Source organism: Lissotriton vulgaris, chromosome 2_1, assembly GCF_964263255.1.
Source record: "Lissotriton vulgaris chromosome 2_1, aLisVul1.2, whole genome shotgun sequence".
Lineage (NCBI taxonomy): Eukaryota > Metazoa > Chordata > Amphibia > Caudata > Salamandridae > Lissotriton > Lissotriton vulgaris.
The window spans coordinates 1,646,129,420-1,646,154,540 of NC_141687.1; the positions used below are offsets into that span (position 1 = coordinate 1,646,129,420).

At 46.4% G+C, this 25,121-nt stretch overlaps 1 protein-coding gene across 8 annotated transcripts in view; it reads left to right on the top strand.

Annotated features, from left to right (window-relative positions):
* The window catches only part of GMEB1 (glucocorticoid modulatory element binding protein 1), a 283,921-nt gene that overhangs the window by 191,080 nt on the left and 67,720 nt on the right, over positions 1-25,121 (top strand). For all 8 annotated transcript variants that reach the window (XM_086957554.1, XM_086957559.1, XM_086957560.1 and 5 more), the window contains one exon: positions 12,070-12,207. In XM_086957554.1, the coding sequence (XP_086813680.1) occupies positions 12,070-12,207 (138 nt within the window). The remainder of the gene's footprint in view (positions 1-12,069; positions 12,208-25,121) is intronic.

The following is a 25,121-nucleotide window of genomic DNA, read 5'->3' on the forward strand; positions in this document are numbered from 1 at the left end:
GATGCTGTGATGGCGCAGAGTGATGTTGTGGTGGCGACGAGTGATGCCCATGGCATTCAGTGATGTTGTGGTAGCGCATAGTGATGTTGTGGTGCCCCTGAGTGATGCTGTGGTGCCCCCTGAGTGATGCTGTGGTGCCCCCTGAGTGATGCTGTGGTGCCCCCTGAGTGATGCTGTGGTGCCCCCTGAGTGATGCTGTGGTGCACCCTGAGTGATGCTGTGGTTCTCCTGAGTGAGTGATGCTGTGGTTCTCCTGAGTGAGTGATGCTGTGGAGGCCGTGAGTGATGCTGTGGAGGCCCTGAGTGATGCTGTGGAGGCCCTGAGTGATGCTGTGGAGGCCCTGAGTGATGCTGTGCTAGCTCATAGTGATGCTGTGGTGTTCCTGAGTGACGCTGGGGTGGCGCTGAGTGACGCTGGGGTGGCGCTGAGTGGCGCTGAGTGACGCTGGGGTGGCGCTGAGTGACGCTGGGGTGGCGCTGAGTGACGCTGGGGTGGTGCTGGGGTGGCGCTGAGTGACGCTGGGGTGGCGCTGAGTGACGCTGTGGCGGTGCTGTGGTGGTGCTGAGTGATAATGTGGTGGTGCTGAGTGGTGCTGTGGTGGGGCTGAGTAATATGTGGTGGTGCTGAGTGGTGCTGTGGTGGGGCTGTGGTGGGGCTGCGTGATAATGTGGTGGTGCTGAGTGGTGCTGTGGTGGGGCTGCAAATAAAGAGCCATCTTGCTGTGCTTCCCCATTACATGCACAGAGAGACACACCTGCCAGATCTTAAGAAAAGATGCATTAGGGAAAGAAATCACTGCCCTTCACAGTGGTGAAGTTGATCTACAGAACGCTGTGGTTCCAATTTCCAGTGGCCTCGGCTTAGCTCTTTTGATGTTGGGGCCTGTGGAGAGAGTGTGTTTGGACAGCCATGGGGCGGAGTCGCCAAGCCTTTAAATATGCCGGAGAACACAGACCACCACAGAGCACCGCACAGGGGTCCTTAGACCAGAATTACCGAGGCGCTGTCACTAAAGGAAACGCGTATCTAGGAATGCAATATATCGCCCGAAGGGAGGAACCACGGTGGAAGTTTATGGAAAGCGAGCACATTCCCTCAGTCTTTCAAACGTCAAAAAAATAAAACAACTGATGGCATTGCTGTCAACAGGCAGTAAATGTTACTTTCAAAGCCGACCCCGCTGTGAGCGAATTCTCTTCAAATACAGATAGTAACGGGAGAAAATGATTAGCTTTCAAGAAATAAATAGACGAAAAAGACTAAATGAATCAAAAAGAGATTGCGGTGGCATTAGGTATCTGGTTTGATGCTTTCCACCAATTCTGATCAGGACAAATGCGTGCTTGCAAAAAAAAAAAAGTTCAAAGGGGCACCCACTCTTCTAGGTTTAGTACATAACTGTTCAGTACATGCCATATGTTAGGAATCGGATGAAAAAACAAGCGCAAAAGACACGCAGGATACTTAAAAGCGGCCGCAAAATCAAAGGAAAAGCGGCCACGAAATGAAATTAAAAGCGGCCGGGAAATGCTCTCGGCATTGCGGGGGGCGCATTCCTTTGAAGTGTGAAGCAGGGGGCGGGGGAGCGGATCCCTTTGAAGTGAAGCTCTCGGCATTGCTGTGGCGGGTCTGATGCAATGATGCGAGGCAAACGGCTCGAAGAGCAAATGGAAAGCGCGTGCACGGGCACATTCACTCGGCGCAATCCGCCTGGTTTAGCTTTCGTGGATCCAACTTTATAAGTCTTGACATCTGCAATGCGCAAGCGCATTGGCAGAGGTCGAGACCTAAAAACCATGCTCAGATTTACTCCTGCACCTTCAAGGCCAGTGACTACATCCCAACCCCAAGGAGCTCAGTCTTGTGGTTTGGAACCTGCGGATTTAGAGTACAGATGCCCACAACTTCCTCAATAATGCATGGGTATATTAAAGGAAGTTAGAAACCCTACCAGGAGAGCAAAATATAGAATATATAATAGAAATGATTTGTACACTACTCTAAAGATCTGAACATTCAATCTTTAGAGGCCATCACTGAGGGAAGTGATGGGAGTTGGGAAGGGGTTTAAAGGCTTCTGATGCCCAAATTTGGGCTTTGGTGGAGGGGAGCTGTGGAGGGTCCGTTGTCTTGTACTGTAATCATTGTGATGTATTGCTATTTGATTCCTGCGATGGCTATTGTTTGTACACTAATGTTAAGTTGTTATGAAAAAACTTTCAATAAAGTTTATAAAAAAAAATCTTTAGAGGCCACAGTGTAAAACATTGTCTACCTCCCGCACCTCTAAACATCAGATCTTGTATACTTGTGCATATGAGTGACCATAGCAACAGTAGCTCCTTGCCTACAAAACAGACCACACCAGTCTATCTTAGAAAGTCTTAAAGCTTTCATGTAAGAACTTAAGGAGCTAGAGCTATTCCCAATCATTGGATCTCTATATAATCCTTGATGGGCTAATGGGATCTCTCCTTTTGAGCCCATTAATTTGTGTCCTCTGTAGCTTCTCTCATTGAAGTTATTTTCCTTGTTGCTGTCGCTTCATTCAGGATCCGTGATTTCCATGCTTTTTCTGTGGAGGAACCCTACATGCCGGTGCACAATAGCAAGAGTTGTCCTCAAGACTTACTCTTGTTTCTTGCCAAAAGTAGTTTTGCCATCTCATGTCAAACAATTTGTTGACTTGCATAGCCTCCCCTGCAGCCACTGTCGACTGAAGGAGCCCTACACACTTTGGATTTTAGAAGATCCTTAATATACTATGTGAACTGTACTCAGTCCATCAGGAAAACCAAAGAACTTTGTTATGCTTGGACCGCCTTGCCTTGGAATTCCCATTTTAAAGCTCTAGTATGCTTTTGTCATAGCAGAGTTGAATCCATTTAACAAGTCACCTGGCTATACTGTTCTGTATCTAAAGCACGTTCTGCATCTACAGCACGTTCTGCTTGCAAAGAAAATACCAGTGTCCTTCCTAGCAAATATCCATTTTGCAGACATGTGTAAAACTGCTACATGGTACTCTATTCACACCTTCACTTGGTATTACAATGTGCATTGTGAAGTCCGACAAGGGGCACAAGTCAGAGAAACTGTTCTAAAACATGTATCACCGGTCTTCCACGTCTGTTTGCAAGTCCCCTCATTTGGGGTTGGGTACTGCCAATGCGGTTTAGCTGCACACATGGCAAACAAAAAACTGTACTTATCTTTAATAATCAATTGCAGCCTGTGGACTCATATGCCCTACACCCCTCAACATTTGCGAGCTCTGCATGACTTGTGGGTTCATATGTATGTTGCTTAACCAGCCCACTGACTTTAATGCTTCTCATTAACACATGCCCACTTACAATTTGAGAAAATCACAGTTTGAGGTAGATTCTATTTTGATGCGGTATGGGGTTCAGTGGAGGTACGAGTCACCTCGAAACCAAAACCACTTCCAAGAAAAACAACCTGCAGTGTCCAAGACTATATGTGAGGAGTGTACACAGCATATACATTTACAATACTACAGGCTGCAGTAAATATTTTTCCTCTTTGTGCACAAAGGCCCTCACCTTTTGTCGGAGAAAGTGTCCAAGCAGACCCAACAGTGTCTGTAATGAGTGCCTTTATAACTTCCATCATCCATATTCCTATACATTTTGTCTGACGACACTGAAGGACAGGGTGAAAATCCATTTATAGGGTCTGAAGGAAGACCTGTGCAGGCACATGTGGCGCCAGGAACATATGAGGAATGGGGAGAGAGTGCCCCTTCTCTTCATCTTCTGCCTCTATTTCCAGAGACTCTTCAAGAGGGAGATCCAAAGAAAACGTGGGTGCACCAGTTCAACGTTGAGATCCATGACTTTGATGGCAGGTTCACTTGTTACATGCTTACAGCTGGTTCACTGTTGAGATGTGAGTCAATGGCAAAAGGTACAGGCAAGTCGAATTAGGAAGGAAAGACGATGTCTAGAAGAGATTCGATGTCACAAGAAAAATGTTCTGCTATCAGTATATTAGGTCCGCAAGATGAAAATAAGAGTGACCGACGCCATATTCATAATACTCCAGAACATACTCTCCATTGCAAACTAGGTTTTCAAGTAACTTTTACTTCCTGGCACAAATCTAGGACTTCCTTCAGTACCCTTATCCCTACACCTTTGTTGAGTAGGATGTTTCTTTGCAGATGGAATGAGATTGCAGCTGATGTTTGGATGTTGAAGAGTGTAGATACAAATAAACAAAAACAGAGAGGTCAGATCGGTCTCAAAAAAGCCACAGAGACGGAGCAAGATAGATAAGAATCACACACCCACTTTGGGTGGATAGGAAAGCCCTCACACACCGACCTAGTCAGTGTCATACTTCATCACCGGGCCCCACCAAAGAGGCCGAGTGCCTCTTCGGTCTGCTGCGACGCCAGAAAGACTGCGGAGCTGGTTGTGTGAGAAGGGCGTGCTGTGAGGGTAGCTAAAATTAAAAGTGCCTAAAAGGGTAACAGTAAAAAAAGTTTAATGAGTGATCCCTATGACACAAGTGAAGAGTATTATGTGTCTGAATTTAGCTGCCAAGGTTTAAGGATTGGTTAAATTCAGAAAAAATACTTAAGTCAGTCAACATGTTTCTGCAGAAGTAGGCAGAAACATGTTGACTGACTCAAGTATTTTTTCTGAATGTAACCAATCCTTAAACCTTGGCAGCTAAATTCAGACACACAATACTCTTCACTTGTGTCTTAGGGATCAATCATTAAACTTTTTTTACTGATACCCTTTTAGGCACTTTTAATTTTAGCTACCCTCACAGCACGCCCTTCTCACACAACCAGCTCCGCAGTCTTTCTGGCGTCGCAGCACACCGAAGAGGCACTCGGCCTCGTGATGAAGCATGACACTGACTAGGTCGGTGTGTGAGGGCTTTCCTATCCACCCAAAGTGGGTGTGTGATTCTTATTTATCTCGCTCCGTCTCTGTGGCTTTTTTGAGACCGATCTGACCTCTGTTTTTAGGTCGAGCTGATGTGGCATTCATGCGAAGCACGAATGCATCAGCTCGACAACTTATGTTGCCCGTATTTAGGAAAGTGGACAGCTACCAGACGCGCGCTTTGACGAGGTCGGATTTCACCTCGGGAGCGAGCGTCTGATAGCTGCGCATGCGCGGTGCAAAGCCCTTGCTCACACACAGACACAGGCAGCCCCCACCCCTCTGCATGCACGCACTCACGCACACACACAGGCGCGCGCCTGCACACGCAGGCATATGGCACACATACAGGCACACTATCCCCTACCTCGCATTCTCTCTCAATCACACACAGTCACGCATGCGCACACACATTCCCTCGCGCACACACGCACACACGCGCACACATTTCCCCCCCCCCCCCCCCCCCCTCTGCCCCCCCAGGCATACACACAGGCACGCACGCACTTCACATCAGCCCTGGGCCCCACTCACCGACTGCGCTCTTCCGGCGGCGCGTCTCCTCCTCTAAATCGGGGCTCCCTCAGGTCAGAGGAGCCCCGCAACAGGCGCCACACTCCTCCTTCTCCCCGGCCCCCTCCTGGGGACCCGGGCTACCCCGGGCGGCAGGGCGCTCCATGCGCCGGCAGCTCGCGGACCTCGGGAGGCGGGACTTCCGGTCGGCCGCGAGCGGATTGGCCGGCCGGGCAAGAGCTTCCGGGTCGCCGCGGGCAGCGCGGCGGCCCCTATAATATTTTTGTTTTGTTGCTGGCTTGTTTCTGTCTGTCTGTTGCACTGGCCTGCTAAAGACAGATTTGTTTTATTTACTTATTCTCATGTTTTGTCTGGTGATAAACAATTGTGACAACATTCGTGATCCGTGTTCTGTATAAACGCTTGTTTAAAGCCTGCCGTGTTTGCCTCTGCTGGTCGCTGGAGCCTTGCGTGTGTGGGCTGGTCTGATGGAAACTGAGAGTGTGGGAGAGGCGGAGGCAGAGGTGGGCTCGAGTGAAGTTTTGCAAGATCAGCTTTCAGCGGCGCCGGCACACGGAGCTCGCTTTTCGAGGCTCGGACTTCCCCTGTGACTTGGATTTTGCCCACCAGGACCGTCCAAGGGAAGGCGGTGAGGACTCGCACAGCACGGCCGAAGCCGGGGGCATGGGGGCAACACGGGGCTGGCTGATCCCCGCTCTAGACACGCTGTGCCTGGCGGGGGCCACTCAGGAGCTGCTCTCACGCCTCAGCTTCCAGTACGGTAAGCTGGCTGCTCTCTGCCAGTGCTTGTATTAATGAGCGGGTTGAGGGAAGGTTAGGGGTAGCACTATGAGAAGTAGTGACGTCCGAAGCCGGGGTGCTATCCCACGAGGCCTTTCATGCACTTACCTTCTGTACACACCGTTTTCCCTCCTGTTCCTCGTCCGAATCCATTATTAGCCTGTCCGTTGTGTACAGTTGTCTGTGTTCGGCACTGTATAGTTGGTTTTACTACTACTGATTTGAGGGAATAGTTCTACTGGGTAATGTACCAGGTGCGTCACTGGGAGACCTGCTCTCATCCTGGCATCCCCAAGTGAATGCTGTGTTAGTTTTTCCCAGCTCCTAGTGTGCCATGAGGATGGCCTCGCAGCGCTGTTGGGAGTGTTCCGGTGCATCACACCCTGGTCTGGAGGGTGCGATCACAGCTAAAGTCTGATTCCGGGTTGTGTAACTTGAAGCATCAGTGATGGAGGCGTGGTCCACGTGCAGTGTCCTGTCTTCATGAATCGGTCACGCGTGTGCTGTAGCAGGCAGCAGCATTTCATGTGTGTGATCCAGGCGCTAGTTGAAGCGTGGTGTCCTGTTGAGGATGTACGCTAGCTATTCACCATGCTAACTCCCGGGTGTATTATGGCTGTTGACCTTTAGTGTATTATTGTGATATTGGTGTGTGTTATTCTGTTGTGGTATGCTGATTACTTCATCTGCCTGCCTCTCGGCGCTTCCATGCACGTAATCAGGGGCTCTGAGTTCTGTAGCTACCATGAATTCAATATTTGCATAATAATAACTACGTATGGGATCTGAAAGTCCCTCTTTTACTGTAGGCTGCTTATTTATCTGTTTTCCCTTTCACATGAGTACTCTGGTGTATACTTTCTGCCCTTGTGCCCCCCTGCCTTCTCTCACTGCCGCTTACTCGACGGTCTCTAGGGGAGCTACTGCCTGAATAAACTCTGCCTTCCTGGTAAACACTCGCTGCATTTTAAACGCCGTCCCTGCCAGCCCGGAGGCTTCTGTTTGCTCACAGCCCCAGGGGAGGCGGGCCCCGCTTCTAGTCACTCCCACATCTAAGGGGAAATATTTGGCCACAGGCACTGTTACCGTGCCAGGCTGAGGGCTGCAGCGAGCCCTTTAACCATGGGATTCAATGCGTAACTAACATAGGCCCTGCCACTATCCAAGGCGAGCACCCATGGTTTGTGACTAGAAGAAAAACGTACTTAGATGGACACTCTAAGCACATGCCCTCACGCGATCACCTAACAAATACAGACGGACACCAGCTAACTCCATGCCACCTGGACAACTCTTGGGGTTTCCACCTACAAACAATTGTAATGTCGAACTTCGGTGCAGTTTGATTAATTGAAGTGCATTCGGACTACAACTCCCAGAAGGCACTAGGTTGTTGATGCAAGATCTGCTCTGTGGTATCTGTGAGATGGATGGAGCAAATGTAAATGTAGAATACCATAGAACTAACTTAACTCCATTTCTGTGCCAGTCTTAGAGACACATACACCTCCTGCCGGCAACCCATTGCAAAACCCAGCTGCATGCACAGCAACAAACCTTAGATCCTGGGACAGCTTGATGCCTGCATAAGATCCTTCCTCCAACTTCTTGTCAAATCTCGGTCCCACACTTGCTGAACAAATGCATAGCTAACCAGGTGCCAAATCACCTAACCATTGCAACCTCACCTCTGTGGCACCCAATATGTTGGTATCTCCTCCCTCAAGGAGTGAAAGGATTGGGTGTAGGTGACCAGCAGATGTGGCATGTCCTGCTACTACACCTAGAAATCCATTGAACGTTAATGGTAGAGCTGGATAATGTTTAATACCTCTTCAAAAGTGTCTGCCGGGTGGCAGCCTCTACTAGGAAGAAAGTGCATCCCTTGTGAGGGTGGCTCTGTGTGTGTGTGGATGTGTGTGTGTGTGTGTGTGTGTGTGTGTGTGTGTGTGTGTCTGTGGCTCTGTGTGTGTGTGGGTGCAAATGCAATTGGTCTTGTTTATTGTGTTGTAGGCTAATTTGTAGCTCTTTACTACACGTACTCCCGTTCACCCCTAACTCACTTCCTCCCTTCCCTGGCCTGGCCCTTCCACTCTACGTTGTGCGCTGGTGCTATTCACAGCCAGGCGTCTCTGTACACAAACGCTCTGCGGGTTTCAAGCCCCTGCCAACCAATAAATTACGTTATATAGTGCGCGTTCTGTTACTGCACAAGCACCCACCATAAGCCTAGCCACAGTGCTAACATGATAATCTTCTATCACAACATTACCGCACTAGGTAGCATCCTACAATTTTTCATAGGCTTTTACGCTTTTAATTTTGCCGTTAGCAAAATACTTTTACCCTTCTTACTTTCCACGGTCCGCACACATGCCTCCCAGCACTTGTTAATCATGACTTTACATCTCACACACCTAAAATACCTCATCACAAATGACAGTATTACCAGATACTCTTTTCACAGAGTTACCATCGACCAAATAGCACTTGGGGAAATTGCAATTACTTTTATTTAAGTATTAATTATTAAAAAAAATTAAAAGCCATTGTTATTTGTAATATCACTACATCTAAGTCACGTAAATACCACACATATTGCATTACAAATGCTATAGGTGTCACATTTGCGAAAGTTAAAACTATTGGCATTGTAAATGACAAAGCTATTAATTTCACTATTTCCAAAACCAACACATAAATAAAAAATGTGTCATTTACAATACCAATAGCTCAAACTTTCCTAATGCGAGACCTATTGCATTGTAAATGCTTGTTGTTTATTTGTATCTAACCGGGGACTGAGAGAGTGTCCTTGAATCTCCCTACCTCTCCCATTGTTGTTTTGAAGAGTGTAGATATCCAAGTACAGTTCCCATAGAAATATAGCCACAGCTTGCTTGTGTCATGAAAGGTCAACTAAGATTGTGGGAAATTCGTGTTCCATAATTGAAGAATGTGATTGAAGGAGGAACGCCTCAAGAACAAGTGAAAAGAGTTTAGTTATTTCTTTTTAGGCAATAAATGCTTGGAGCTTAGAAAGAGACCCATTTCCTACACTATCACAACAAACCCTTGTAGAAGGAAAAGTTCAACTTGTTCACCTTGTGAACCAAAGTGGACTTATGGTCCCTTTTGGATCTCCGAGATGTGTATTTTGACAATTAGTCTTTGATTTCTAAGAATCAAGTCCAACTTCTATGAGTGATTTTTAGATAAGACTGGTGTAACTCTTTTTGTTGCAGGACAAATACCAAGCATTTCTGGAGTAGATCCTTTTCTTTATCGTGGCTAGACACTTCCAGGTGGCTTCATTACTGGGTTTTCTGTTGTCATTTTCCTTACACCATTTGCCTGCTGCACATAAGTTACAATGCAAGGCTGTCTTCAGTTCTATTGGTCCTAGACATAACGGATCTGGGAGGTTAAGATTCTGTTCTCCATACACAGTCAGTTGTCTGGAAGAACAAAGATGGTAACTGATGCAAGTATTCTGCATTGAACTGCCCTCTTTGAAGAAGGCATCTGTGTCTAAAATCTCCTTAGTCAGGGGAGTGAATTTGAAAACACCATTTATTTATTTTTTACCTCAGCGGAAGACTTTTTTTTATTTTTTAAAATGTCTGTATCATGAATTTAAGAAATGTTCAGGTTGCTCTCCAAGCCTTTCTGTACTTGCTTCAAGGAGAGCAAGGTTAGTTCAGATGGGCATCATGTCAAGCATGTGTTATGTTCACTTGCATGAGTATGACATTGGTGATGCAGAGCAGCTGCTGTTTCTGCTAATTTGACACTTCACTCTGTCGATTGCTCACTGTCCTGAATGCATAAATACAACTAGACTCCCTAAATATACATATTTCTGCTGACAAAAATGGGAGCTATAGTCAGATGGAACTAATTAGCTGTTTGTCAGCTGGAGATGACACGCAGATCAGCAGAGGAAAACCTCTGAAAATTCTGACCTTCTAAATTTTTATGGAATGTGTTGTCCATCAACTGGTCCAGGATATTGCTGTATGCTTTTCCACCCTTTTAATCATCTGATTCCAACCACTATGACCCTGTCGCTCACATATGAAGGAAGCAGATATGAAACTGCTCGTTTTATTAGTTGCTGTCACACCTCTCCTAGAATGTATTCAAAGACCAGACCTGGTTTCCAGGAGCAGAGGCAGTATTTTATATCACAACCTCACCCGCTCCAGCTAATAGTGTGGCTCCAGAGGTACCTTAGTAGGGTCATATGACTCTTACTGTTGATTGTATTCAAGTCTTGAAAGATGCATGGCATTCTTCCACCAGGTCTGTGAAGTCCTTCAAATGGGAGACATTTTACATTTGATGCATAACTTATTGACATGAACTACAGTTCACTTAGCAGAGAGAAGTGATGTTGGGTGGAAGTGTTTATTATGGTACTTATATTGTGATTTAATGCTGAATGAATGCACTGCTGATGGCGTTTTTTTCCATATTATGGTGGATTCATTAACCTATGATGTTGATACTATGGATGTGTAAATGGTGAATTGTGTGGCTCTATGTAGGATGTATGCTGGATTTGTAGTCAGTATTGACTTAGTCTGCTGTGGTGGATCTACAAGGTGAAAGTAGCAGTTTAGTGTTGGTATTTCTTAACTTTTTGATTGGTATTTGACTTAGCTCTTGGATTGTCTTGATACACATAATTCTGGACCTTTCAGCCACTCACAGTTCTGTTCATTTGATGCAAGATAGTGGCTAACTTCTCCTGCACCTAAAATGAAAATAGTCAACAAGAGGTTTAATTAATTCTGGCAGCCTTTGCAGGAGCTGAGAGCCAGACAGTCTAGTCTTTGTATTTTTTTGTTGACCTCTCTATTGATGGATCAGTTCTCCCCTGTAATAGATCTAGGAACATGGATCTAGAATAGAGTAAGGAGCTTGAGTGGTATTTGGGCTAATGAGTCTTGATATAAACGGTCATTCACACCTTTGACATCTATTTGCCACTTTATTTTCCACCTAGCAGTAGACCTTCACTGCATTTCAGGGGTCTATAACAATTCTGACCGGCCTTTTGTGATTCCCTGCTCCGCCTTTTTAGTGTGCTGCCTCTGTTTTTTATTTACTTAGGCATCCATTTGTTTGGGCTTCCACCAGACAGTAGAGCCCTTTGAGGTTCTCGTTTCTCAGTGGCCCAGATAATGGGCATGTTGGTCACACAAGGGATTTTTTTAAAAGGTCTTGTTGCCCAGTTGTGATATTATTTTCGTATAGCATAGCATTCAGCAATCCCATGGCACTGTTAGGGTTGTAAGATGTCCCTTGCAGTATGGTACCAGTTCTCACTTTTCCAAGACAGTTCACCTTGCTGCAATATTGCTGGCTGCTCTGGTAGTTTTCAAAAAAGGGCATCAACAGACCCTCATTCTGGCGGGCCCCTTTCGTAGGGCACATTTCCGTTTACCTCCTTTGTCACCATCTCACCATACACACCCAAAAGAGCTCCTCAACACTCCTCTTAATGCAGAAAGAGACTATGAACTTAATATGGAAAGCAACTATAGTAACAGGGCATCCCAAGATTAAACTGTCTTTTTATGGCAAAATAAATTTCATTTTTCCACAGAGCAATCTATGCTACAAATTTGTATCGACGTCTGTTCCAACTGTGGGAGAAGGGTGATGATTCCACCTGCCAGACGTTAGATGTGTATTTTGTCTACATTTGCCTGTACATGTTAGCATGTGCCTGGTCTAAGTTACCCTGATATTATTTTGCTCTTCATTGCCATCTCCTCCCCATATCACGATTGCTCAATTTCTATTTACCTGTTTTTTCAGATGAGACACTCACATTCTGGAAAGGCATTGCAGAAGTGGGGCTGATGGATGAAGTGGTGTGCAATATACAGAAGGAAATTCAAGAATTGCTCCAAAATGTACAGGACCGGTTGTGCCAGGCTCCTTTCCAGGTGAACGGTACGTGCATATCAACCACTGGGGCGCTCCTGTTTCATTTCGAGACATGAGTATGTGCATGCTAATGACCTGGTAATTTTCTTTTAGAAGTGACTAATGGGTATATACCAGCTCTAGGCCCATGCTCGGACACTAGAGATTAAAAAGTACTAGCCAGCCTCCAGCTCTGACTCTTCTCCACAAGACTAATATGTTTCCAGATGTGTCGCTTTTAAATGCAAATATTGGGCAGGTATATGGCTGACCACTTTTCATTCTAGTTGACTAGCAGGATCTTTTCTGTTAGCTGTAGCTGTGGGCAGTTTCTGTTGATGATTAGGTTGGAAACTATTAATCACCTGGAAAATGTATGTTGAAACAATGTTATTTTTGCAAAAATGTGAACACCAATAGGACATGTGATCCACCAAACAAAACTTAAGTATCAAAATAGAAAGTCTGAAACATTAATGCACCTTATAACATAGTAACATATAAGCAATTAAGGAGTTTCCCTGTCAGAAACCATGAAATAGGTACGAAATTGTTGTTATTTTTAGCTTGACATCTTAACGATTTATATGTGCAATGCATAAAAAAAATAAAGTGTTCATAAGCATGCAAAATCTAACCTCTGGAAGTCTTGACGACAACTTGGATTAAAGACTAAGAAATGGTCACACATGACCAATGATTAATATGAGCGTGTGGTCACAAGTGTGGCCCACTGGTAGTCATTCTTGGGGACCAGCACATCTGTTTTCTCATATACTTTGACCCCACACTGCATGTCTGGAGGGACCCCCCTGCACACCTCCCTATTCCCGATAAACAGACTACCTAGAAAAGGAAAGTTCCAAAAGATCGAGGCAGCAGACCAGGTCAAGCACTACGAGTTCTATCGTTCTAAATTCTGGATGGTGCAAACTTCTTCCTACACCTGCTACCAATAGGTGTATAAATCAGAGATACACAAACATAAGATGGAAGGTGCACACAATTGAAGTCCAAACGCAAAATGTTGTATTGTATATCTTCTTCTTTATTTAACAGTATTCGTCAGATACAGGCACAGCCAACGCGTTTCGTTCCATTTGCCTTGTGGAACTTCGTCAGGGCGAATCAATTCAGTTTGAAGTTGTCAACCTATTCGGACAAAACCGTGTGGATCAAACAGCAGATGGCAATTGTTCTTCAAAGGCATATAACCTTCATATATTAAAAGGTGGTGTTCACACTAGGTACGAGTGGGTCAGCCCAGTAGGTATCCCAACGTTAAGTTCAGTAGTTTTCAGAGTATGGCAGATTTCAGGGACTTGATACAGTGATGTTTCGAAGTTGAGCAAATGCCCGCCGGGGAGTCTAGTGGTTCCCAGGGGAAATTTCTTATTTTCCTTGTAATATCATTCTCCGGTAAGGGCATAGAGTGAAGATGTAGAGGACACCGGTCTGCAGTGTGGCACGGTGTTCGTGGTAATAACCACCGAGCACCTGTAGTCGGGTGCTCGGGTTCAGTGATCTGGCTCGTAGCGGCGTCCACTAGACTCCCCGGCGGGCATTTGCTCAACTTCGAAACATCACTGTATCAAGTCCCTGAAATCTGCCATACTCTGAAAACTACTGAACTTAACGTTGGGATACCTACTGGGCTGACCCACTCGTACCTAGTGTGAACACCACCTTTTAATATATGAAGGTTATATGCCTTTGAAGAACAATTGCCATCTGCTGTTTGATCCACACGGTTTTGTCCGAATAGGTTGACAACTTCAAACTGAATTGATTCGCCCTGACGAAGTTCCACAAGGCAAATGGAACGAAAAGCGTTGGCTGTGCCTGTATCTGACGAATACTGTTAAATAAAAAAGAAGATATACAATACAACATTTTTCTTTTGGACTCTAATTGTGTGCACCTTCCATCTTATGTTTGTGTACCTAGAAAAGGAGGATACTACTCCGCTCGACAATGCACATCTGGACGAACCACTCGGTCCTAGAGGTGGGATCCCTGTTCACGGAGGGTCAACTGCTCCCATTTGACAAACTCTCGGTGGAGAATGGTCTCCCGCAGGGGCAATTCCTGCTCCACCGACAAATAATCCTCAGTATCCGCCGCCTTTGGATCCTATCAGAAGGGGAACCCGCAACGCACCCGGTACTTCACACAATACTCCATATGGGTATGGGCCAACACTTAATTATGGCTTTATAAAGCAATCCGAGATCTCACTGCCACTATGCTTACCTCGCGGCGGCAGAAGTGTGAGGAGGAGATAGGGTTCCCACTACATGATAAGGAATGGGAGCAAGCCTTAGAATACCCAAGGAAAGTGTCATGCAACGCTCGGTTTAAAAACATACATTTCTCCATACTACTTCAGGCCTACCTTACTCCGGCGCAGCTCCAACGGTTTTACCCAGGCACACGATTCCTATGCCCAAGATGTCCAACCCCGAATTCAACATATAATCACATGTTCTGGCTATACACCATGATACAATCTTATTGGAGTACAATACATGGGATGCTGCGGGAATTAACAGGGCTCACTGACTTTCACACCCGAGAAGCCATTGTGATTGGGATATTCCACAGAAGGAAGACTCATAATGTTCAGATGCCCTTTTTTCTCCCTAGCCCTTCTACTGGCAAAGAGAGGGATCACAATGTACTGGAGAGCCCCAGAAGGACCCCCACTGGCAGCCTGGTGAGGGGCCATTAGTAAATTGGATTTGGCAGAGGAGGACATAATCAGGTGGGAGGAGGTACAAGGTGTGCGAAGGAAACCTATCTCCACGGAGTGGACTACACTGCTGCACCAATTCAGCCACCACACAGTAAGCACCCCTTAAAATACACGCCACAACATAATCCTTCCATCTCTTGACACCCGCAGATGAAGAGGTACTGATCTGCCCTGCCCCTCCCACCGCCTGTTCGTTGCCTATGCTGGTAGTTCCAGAAACCGGATATCGTTCAAGATATATAGCTCTTATCGTCGCTACATTAAGACACACCACGACACTGCACGGCCATAGCAGGGTGACCAATAGTCAATCCCACTACTTGCTTATACGGCCACACCCTTGGTTGGGCAGTAGACATGTAATATGCAAATATGATAACCATGCCAATTGCTAAAACTGCAACCATGTAAAATGTTGTGACAAATTTAATAAAAATGGTTTAAGAAAAATAAGACTTTGACCCAAAGCAAGAGAGGATAATACAGAAGAAAGCAGAACAAGGAAGAGAAAGGTGGAAAAGCTGTGTCAAATGGAAGAAAAAAACCTGCAAAGAACTGTGTGGGGTAAATGAGAGGCATGAGGTGGAATCAAGAATACACAACTTTGGTATTTGACAATTCTGACATTTGCCAGCGCCAGCTGCAGACGTTTGAGCAAGTTTTGGACACTGAACACTTATTTTACAAATTAAGTGGTGCATGTGGCTTCTCTTGAAATGAAAGCTGTATATTCTGTGTTTATTAATGGTACATGAAATGTTCTTTCAACCGAAGGAAACACCTGCAGTGGTATAACAAATGTCATTCAATTTGTAAAGGTAAGACTGATGCTGCCTTTAAGAACTGTGACAAGCTTACTTTTTGAGCAATTGCTAGGTCTTCACTTCCAAGCTTGCTAACCAAAAAAAGCGAATGGCGGGGTATTTGGACGTGGGCTGCCTTAAGGTGCACTTCTAGAAAAGAAAAATATACTTGCATTACTTTAGAGTAAGGAGCTGCAAATTTGCAATTCCTCTCTGTATAGCTGTGTAGTAGAAGGAAGCTAAACTGAGCTGTCAGTGTTAATCTACTTACAGTTAGAATGCTGGCCATTTGCAGGCTATTAAGATGTCCTATGGGCTGATATTTAGTACCACACTAGGACCTTTGCTAGTGTCCTGTGCACACCATATTTCAAGAGAACCTGGTGAAAAGCAGAAGCAAATGGTCCAGGGAATTGTCACATCATAAAATTGAAGTAAGTGTAGAAGTGGACTAAATTAACTGGTGTTGAACGGAACATCTCTTCTCTTCAATATTTATAAACACGCATTTGCAATGCAATCGGTCTCGCTATTGGCTAATTCCAATTCAAAGTTACAGTACCAGGAATAGGAAACAATAATAAAACAGCACTTGTTTCCACACAGTATCCAATTATTTAACATACACCAATACATTTATCAAAGCATATAAAAGCCTGTGCTTATTTATAACATCCTTACAACAATTGAGGAAACTGCTCAGCAATTAAAGTGCCTGGCAATGCAAGCTGTCTGTAAAAAAAGAAGACAAAAAAAGCGCAAATGCAAACCTACATCGCAACATACATATATAAAACGCTTGAAATTCTTTGTGCTGTACCTTGTGATGTAGTGGGGTGCTGTACAGTAAGGAGAAAAGTAGGGTACAATTGATGAATACCATCCACGAAAGAAGATCTGTGGCCAAGTAGCTCTTGGATGATGCTTTGTCACCCGACGAGTGACCATGAAAGTATGGAGGGCTGGATTGGAAGGGCTACATGGGGTAAACTGTAGGCACTGAATGGATTGAGCGTGAAGTTTTCCAATACAGATGAGTATCTTGAAACGTATAGCGCTCTAACTAAGATGATCATAAGTATCCCTCCTCCACGTATTCTTACCAGCTGCTACCAGCTGACCTCCATGCAACAATGACAGAAAGTCGCGGCACCCGCATTTTACTTTAAGGTAAAGAACGGGTGCCGCGATTGCTGCAAAGGTAAAGAAATAATGTTTTTTTTTCTATTTACTTTTGTAGCAATCGCGGCACCCGCGCTTTACCTCTAACATGGTTAAAGTAAAGCGCGGGTGGCTTCCTGTATAAACAGACGTCCAACACCAGCTCTGATCATGTGTTTGGTATGAGGTGGATAAAGCATTGCTCTGCTTCCTGTAATGATGGCAGACCATCATTCAGCACACTTGGTGTATTGTAAACTTTTTCTGGCCAAACCACAGAGCAAGAGAAAAGCACTAGGGAGTGGAGCCAGACAACTGAAGGGTAAAGTAAAGAGAAGGTCTCTGATCTACAACAGACTGTCCTAATTTGCTTCGACCAGAAGGAAGATTAATCTTCACTCATAAATATGCAAAACCATTCCGCAATCTAAAGACCTAACCACCTACAAAGAAGCTTTACTTGCCACAATTATAATATATGTAGTTGGTGAGTCTTGTATTTCATTGTGAAATCTGAAATCAACCATCCAAAATACCACACACATACAGGGAATGTGAAAATAACACAAGTGCTTTATCAACCATGTTAGCTCCTCAGGAAACGCAGTCACGGTATACAGACAAATATAAACCCGACCCAGAGAAACTAACCAAGAAAGAAGAGTAAAACACAAGCAACAAGAGCTTTAGTTTGTCATCACTACTAATGAGGCATCAGCAAACACACACACAGGAGAAGCTACGTGCAATTGCAATGAATGTGTGAAGAACTTTAGTCCGTTAGCACTCCTAAAAGATCATCAGCGAACACACATGGGGGAAAAACCATACCATTGCACTAAATGTGGGAAGGCATTCAGTCAGTTATCAAATCTTAAAAGCAATCCGCGAACACACACAGGAGAAAAACCATACCATTGCAGTGAACGTGTGAAGAGCTTCAGTCAGTTCTCAAATCTACAAACACATCAGCGAACAAACACTGGGGAAAAACCATACCATTGAAGTGAATGTGTGAAGAGCTTCATTCTTTTATCACAACTCCAAACACATCAGCGAACACAAACTGGGGAAAACCCATACCATTGCACTGAATGTGTGAAGAGCTTTAGTGTGTTATCACAACTCCAAACACATCAGCGAACACATACTGGGGAAAAACCATACCATTGCAATAAATGTGTGAAGAGATTCACTGTGTTATCAAATCTTCGAAGACATCAGCAAACACACACAGGAGAAAAACCATATCATTGCAGTGAACTTGTGAAGAGCTTCAATCGGTTATTGGACCTACAAAAACATAAACGAACACACACTGGGGAAAAAACATACTATTGCAATGAATGTGGAAGTAGTTTTAGTGATTCCTCAAATCTCAGAAGTCATCAAGGAACACACACAGGGGAAAAGTCATTCCAGTGCAGTGAATGTATGAAGAGCTTTAGTCTCTTATCAATTCTGCAGACACATCAGCGAACACACCCAGTGGAAAAACCATCTGATTGCAATGAATGTGGAAATAGTTTTGGTCGTTCCTCAAAATGAAGGAATCATCAGCGAACATACACAGGGGAAATACTTTCAAGTGCAGTGAGTGTGTTAAGTGCTTTAGTAAATTATCAGAAATACAAAGGCATCAGCATACACACACAGGTGAAAACCCTACCATTGCAGTGAATGTGAAAGTAGTTTTAGTGCCCCTTCAACATTAAGAAATCATCAGCGAACCCACTTAGGGGAAAAGCCATTCAAGTGCACTACACAAACACAAAGAGGAGAGAAACCATACCTTTGTAGTGGATTTGGAAGTGTTGTTGGAAGGATTTTCAGCCAACTACAGGGATTAGTGATACAACCTATAAACACAACACATTTGAATAAGTTTAACAAGCACAGACTGGAGAATATTTCTAGCTGATTTTGGTGTTTGGTCATTTGGTGCAATAACTCGTTCAATGTCAGCTGCTAGAGAACAACGTCCAAAGGCACAAAAAGTCATAGTAGAAAATTGTGACCTGTAACTCTGAGAGTCAATGCTTGCAGTGCACAGCATTTACCTCTGAAGCGCAGACGCAGGAGAAATTCTGTCCTCAAGATGGCCGCCACCCTTGTGTTTTAACCTTGACCCAAAGTCCTCTATATGATCTGGTGTTGGAGGCGGAATCAACTTAGAGCACACAATCAAATAACCTTCCCCCACGAGGATGGAATCTTCTGATTGCCCTCTGACTATGCCCCATAGGCGGATTCTAAAACTGTTTTACCAAGCAATACACCATTATCCCTAAAGTTACCACCATGGTGTGTGCCCTTTACCAAAGCACTCCTCCTCCCCTTGTTGGGGAGGGATCCTGTATTTATACCCTGGAGTCTGAGACCTCCCTGAGAGTCCACAGCGTCAAGGGAGCCTCGCACAGCGGAGGTGTGGGAATGGTGTTTCTTGCCAAAGCTCTCCCTCTCCCCTTGTTGGGAGGGGTACAGTATTTATGTCCTGGAGTCTAAGAGACCCCTCTGAGAGAATCCACAGCGTAAAGGGAGCCACACACCGCAGAGGTGTGGGAATGACACCATTTCCACGTTTTTTCCTCACCACCCGGTTATGTTTCCTTCACCCTCCCCCACCTCTTTCCCTCTTTCATTCTTTGTCTACCTCCCCTGCTCCTATCCTGTCCCCTGAATCTCTCCCCATGCCTGCTTTTTCCCTTACGTATATGTTTTTAGGTCTCGCCTGTCGATGCGCATGCGCATCGAGCAAGGCGAGAGTATTGCGAGTTATCCACACTTTATCTGCACTGCAAGGAATCGTGGCGATTCCTTGCAGTGCCCGTGACTTTTAAGGTCAATGCGCATGCGCATTAAGCTTATGCGCATGCGCATTGACCTTAAAAGTCACGGGCGCGTGCATGTCCCCTCTCCGCCCCCTCCCCCGTTCCGCCCCCTCCCCTGTTCCGCCCCCTCCCCTTCCCGCCGTGTCGCATTTCTCCTCCCCCCTCCCCTCTCTTCCCTCCGGCTTGTTTGTTGATTTGACCCGCTCCGCCCCCTCCCCGCCGTGTCGCATTTCTCCTCCCCCCTCCCCTCTCTTCCCTCCGGCTTGTTGGAGCTGTGTACACACTCATTTCCTTCTGTCCACGTTTGATTCCATTTCGAAACAGCACATTTACACATACAAAGCATCTTATTTAAGCAGTCCCCTGGCACACATTTCCATATCTTCTGCTTGTGAGCAACGTTCTTGTTTGTTTATTTTATCCTTTTCCCATCTCTACCCGGTCGGAATCTCTTCCTCCTCTTCTCTCCTTCTGGAAGGGCCTCTCCGATGCCTTTCTCTTCTCTCTGTCTCGCCTCTTACCTACCCCGCTCGTCTCTACCGTTCTCGCCTGTGTCTCACACTCTCTCTCTCACACACACACACACGCACACACACACAGACTCTCCCTCTCTCTCGCTGCCTGTTTGCATGAACAATCCTTATTCCCCGAGCATGCTCCGTCTATTTATAGCGGGCTCCTCCCCCGGTTCTATTTCAGTCTTGCTGGGCCTTGCAGGCTGGTTGTTTGGCAGTAGCAGGGAGAGCCCTGGATGCCGGCCTCTACGTGCTTGTCTGGCGGTGAAGCCCCTGTTCGGTGGGGGCCCTCGCAGTGCCGCCTAAGGATGGCTCTTTGATATCCCCCCCCCCCTCCCGCCCCGCCATCATGCCACACACACATCCCAGGCCTTCGCCAGTGGGAGGGACGATGCCCATCTAGATCCACCCACGGTGTCGCAGGATCTTGCCGTGGCAGTGACTTAGTGTCTGTCTGCACACAGCTGGACTACGCACCAGGGCAGCGCAGTCATGTCCCACCTTGTCTCTATCTCTTACTCGTGCTTCATGTGTCTTCCCCTCTTTTCTGTGTCTCCTACCTTTTCCTTTCCATTGTCTTTCTCTGTTTGCCGCCTTCTTAGCCTCTTTCTCGTCATTGTTCTCTTTGTCCTTTATTCCTGTTCTCTGTGTCGTGGTGCGTGCAGACGTGATCCCCGAGTGGATAGGAAGGTAAGACGAAACACACCCCCTGACTGATACAACGTGCAGGCATTGCGTGAAATACACTGACATCCTGATGTTTCGTTCTAACTTTGTATTGTGGCCTGCAAGACGCGCTCGTGTGGGATCCTTTGCTGTGACTACACTGAAGCGCGTGTCCTTTTCATCTCTCATCCTCCTATGCTCACCTCACATGCCCCCCTCTGCTGCCCTCTGTGGTTCACTCTTGTGCCCTTCTCCCCATGCTTACTGTTCTGTCATGAGCTTTTCTCCCCTACACCGTGCTGCTATCACTCCTCACACTCTGCCTTCTTCCTTTCATCATGTGCTTCTCTTGCCGCCCCTGTGTTGCCCCCCACCCCTGTGTTAGTCTACCTTGTGCACTGATTTCATCACCAGCTCTCCCCTCTCGGCCCCCTCCCCTGCCCGCCGTGTCGCAATTCTCCTCCCCCTCCCCGCTGCTTGGGCCTCCACCTCGGTTGGGAGCTTGACATCCCCCACTCCCAGCACGTCGTGCTTGTACTTGCTCACAAACTGCTCCATTTGCTTCACCTCGCCGGGGGACAACTCGTGGCATTTCGAGGGGTCCTAGTCGTGAGCTGGCAGCTGCTTCGCCAACTGTTTCTTCCTGTACTGCACGCCACCCGAGCAGGCCACCGGCAAGAGGGTGAAGGTGGAAAGTGCTCACAAGCCAGCGATGTTAAATGAATTACGTCAATTGTATTACATTACTGCAGTATAGTGCTTTCCAATCCTTTGAACGGCCAAAGTGTGTAATAAGCCAGCAGACTGCAACAAAGTGTGTTCTAGTACAAAATAACAAACAGCCACTGAAATTCAAGAGGTCTACGACTTGAGCGTGTTTCTATTAACGGAAATACAGAAATGTCATTCCCACACTCCAAATGCAGAAAGAGTACAGCAGAGTGACCTAACCGCACCTCAACATTAAAAACACAAATTCATTCATTCTCGCTCTCTCTCTCTCTCATATATTCACTCTCATTCTCTCTCTCCCTCCCTCTCTCCTTAAAGCTCTAGCCCGACCTAATACTTCGGGGACAACACTGTTATCCTGGGCTATCAGTTTAACTCCAGAAGGTTAAATTTGCTCGGTAGACCTGCAAAAAAACTGTGTGCTTACAAACAGGACACATCTCAGTATTTAGAAGGCTGCTGATTTTATTTTAAGCCAGCATTTAAGGTGTATTCAGAGCATGGGGAAAAATTCAAAGCCAAATCCACGCAACGCCACTCACTCACCCACGCAACGCCACTCACCCACGCAACGCCACTCACCCACGCAACGCCACTCACCCACGCAACGCCACTCACCCACGCAACGCCACTCACCCACGCAACGCCACTCATCCACGCAACGCCACTCACCCACGCAACGCCACTCACCCACGCAACGCCACTCACCCACGCAACGCCACTCACCCACGCAACGCCACTCACCCACGCAACGCCACTCACCCACGCAACGCCACTCACCCACGCAACGCCACTCACCCACGCAACCCCACTCACCCACGCAACCCCACTCATCCACGCAACCCCACTCATCCACGCAACCCCACTCATCCACGCAACCCCACTCATCCACGCAACCCCACTCATCCACGCAACGCCACTCATCCACGCAACGCCACTCATCCACGCAACGCCACTCATCCACGCAACGCCACTCATCCACGCAACGCCACTCATCCACGCAACGCCACTCATCCACGCAACGCCACTCACCCACGCAAGCCGCCACTCACCCACGCAAGCCGCCACTCACCCACGCAAGCCGCCACTCACCCACGCAAGCCGCCACTCACCCACGCAAGCCGCCACTCACCCACGCAAGCCGCCACTCACCCACACTGTGCAGTGCACAATAGGTCTCAACACCTCACCATCACTAACACTCAACACCTCACCCTCACTAACTCTCAATACCACAATCACCCTTCCCCTCACTCACCCTCAATACCTCGCCCACACTAACACTAAAACACTCAATCGCCCTCACTCTTACTCTCACTCACACTCTACACCTCAGCCTCACGCTCAATAACGCACCCTCAACACCTCACCCTAACACCCTCAACACATCACCCCCTCAACATCACTCGCCATCACCCTTAAACACTCACCCTCAACACCTCACACCCTCACCCTCAAATCCTCACCCTCAACACCTCAACTTCACTCACTCTCAACACCTCACCCTCACTCACTCACCCTCAACACCTCACCCTCACTCACTCACACTCAATCACCCTCAACACCTCACCCTCAACACCTCACCCTCAACACCTCACCCTCAACACCTCACCCTCAACACCTCACCCTCAACACCTCACCCTCAACACCTCACCCTCAACACCTCACCCTCAACACCTCACCCTCAACACCTCACCCTCAACACCTCACCCTCAACACCTCACCCTCAACGCCTCACCCTCAACGCCTCACCCTCAACACCTCATCCACCCTCACCCTCAGTTACCCTAAACATCAATCACCCTCAACTCCTCACTCACCCTCAGCACCTCACTCACCCTCAACACCTGACTCACCATCACTCACACTCAGTCACCCTCACTCACCCTCACTCACCCTCACTCACCCTCAACCCCTCACTCACACTCACTCATCCTCACTCATCCTCAACACCTCACCCTCACCCTCATCCACCCTCAACACCTCACCCTAACTCACAATAACACTCTCTCACCCTCAACACCTCACTCACCCTCAACACCTCACTCACACTCAACTTCTCACTCACCCCCACCCTCACTCACCCTCAACACCTCACCCTCACACAGTGCAATAGGTCTCGCAGGATTTTTAGTTAAAGCTTTTACATTTGCTTTTTGCTTTTTTGATTTGTAAATCTTTTGCATTGCCTACAAAAAAATAAAATGCTAAAGATTTACAACAAAAAATATATAAACAATTCTAAAAGCACTAACTCTAATGCTGCGAGACCTATTGCATTTCTAATGCTTGTTAACGCATGTAACTACGCACCAGCAATTTGTAACTATGCTCTGAAACTGGAACTTGTAACTATGGAACTGGTAACTATGCTCTGAAACAATGCTTTTCCTCATGTAAAGCGCTTTGATACCTCTGGGTCTAACCAGTGCTATATAAAACTTTTCAAATAAAATAAATGTCACTTTTTCAAGCACTACACTCGTGCTTGTGGGGCGCCGCTGTGCGCTCCCGCAAGGTGGATGCCACCACAAGCATGAGTGCAGGCCTTGAAAAAGTGACGAACAATAGCTAAAGGCCCTCCTATGCAGCACACGCGAGCTGCGTAGGGAATACCTAAAAAGGATTGCATCTCAGAGGCACGCGGTATTTAACAATGGGAACTATTCGACCATCTAATATTATCAAATTCAAATCTCAAGTTGGTCATTTAGCTTGCAGCGGACACCACCCTTGCCAGCTCGTATCTGACAAACACTACAATTGCCTTCAGAAAGGGCAGAAACTTTTTTTTTTTCTTGAGAGCCACCTTTGGAGACTAAAAAATAACATTCTGTAAGAGCAAGTTCTCTGTTCAGTGGTAGACATTTCTATATTTGTCTGTTTTTGAGAGACCGGTCCCAGTTTTCCATAAGTACATGTGTGCATTTGGAAAATGTAACTTATCCTACATTCCCTAGGAGTTGTCTTCATGCATATGGTTTACACTGTGGACCCAGAAAGAAAAAATGCATCATACATGGCATCAAAGGGAGCCTCCCTAAATAGAATGTCCCTCTGAAAGGCCTCTTTCTGGCATTGGGTCCACTGACATGCATACCTCCACTTCCTGCATCCTAATTGAAATGGGGAGATGCAACCCCATTTAACTGGTATTGTATTAGTTGAAACAGATTTCCTCTTCCTTCTTCAGGAAAACCACCATTCCCTGCGCTCTAAAGGGCCTCTTAACAAGTTTCTGATTCTGACAGAATAACAACTTTGATGCCAGTCCCAAACACCGGTCAATGTATCCTAATAGAATTTAGGTCTTATTTGAACTTGTGGTTGCCTAGCACTCTTAACACCCACTTGACTTATTCAGCAGTACTTAGGCCCTGCTTTAGACTGGACTATTTCCTAGTGTGTCTGTGCCTGATTTGCTCTTTATCTCAGAAATACAAATAATAGCTGTCAGACGTTGGGGATATTGTTCACT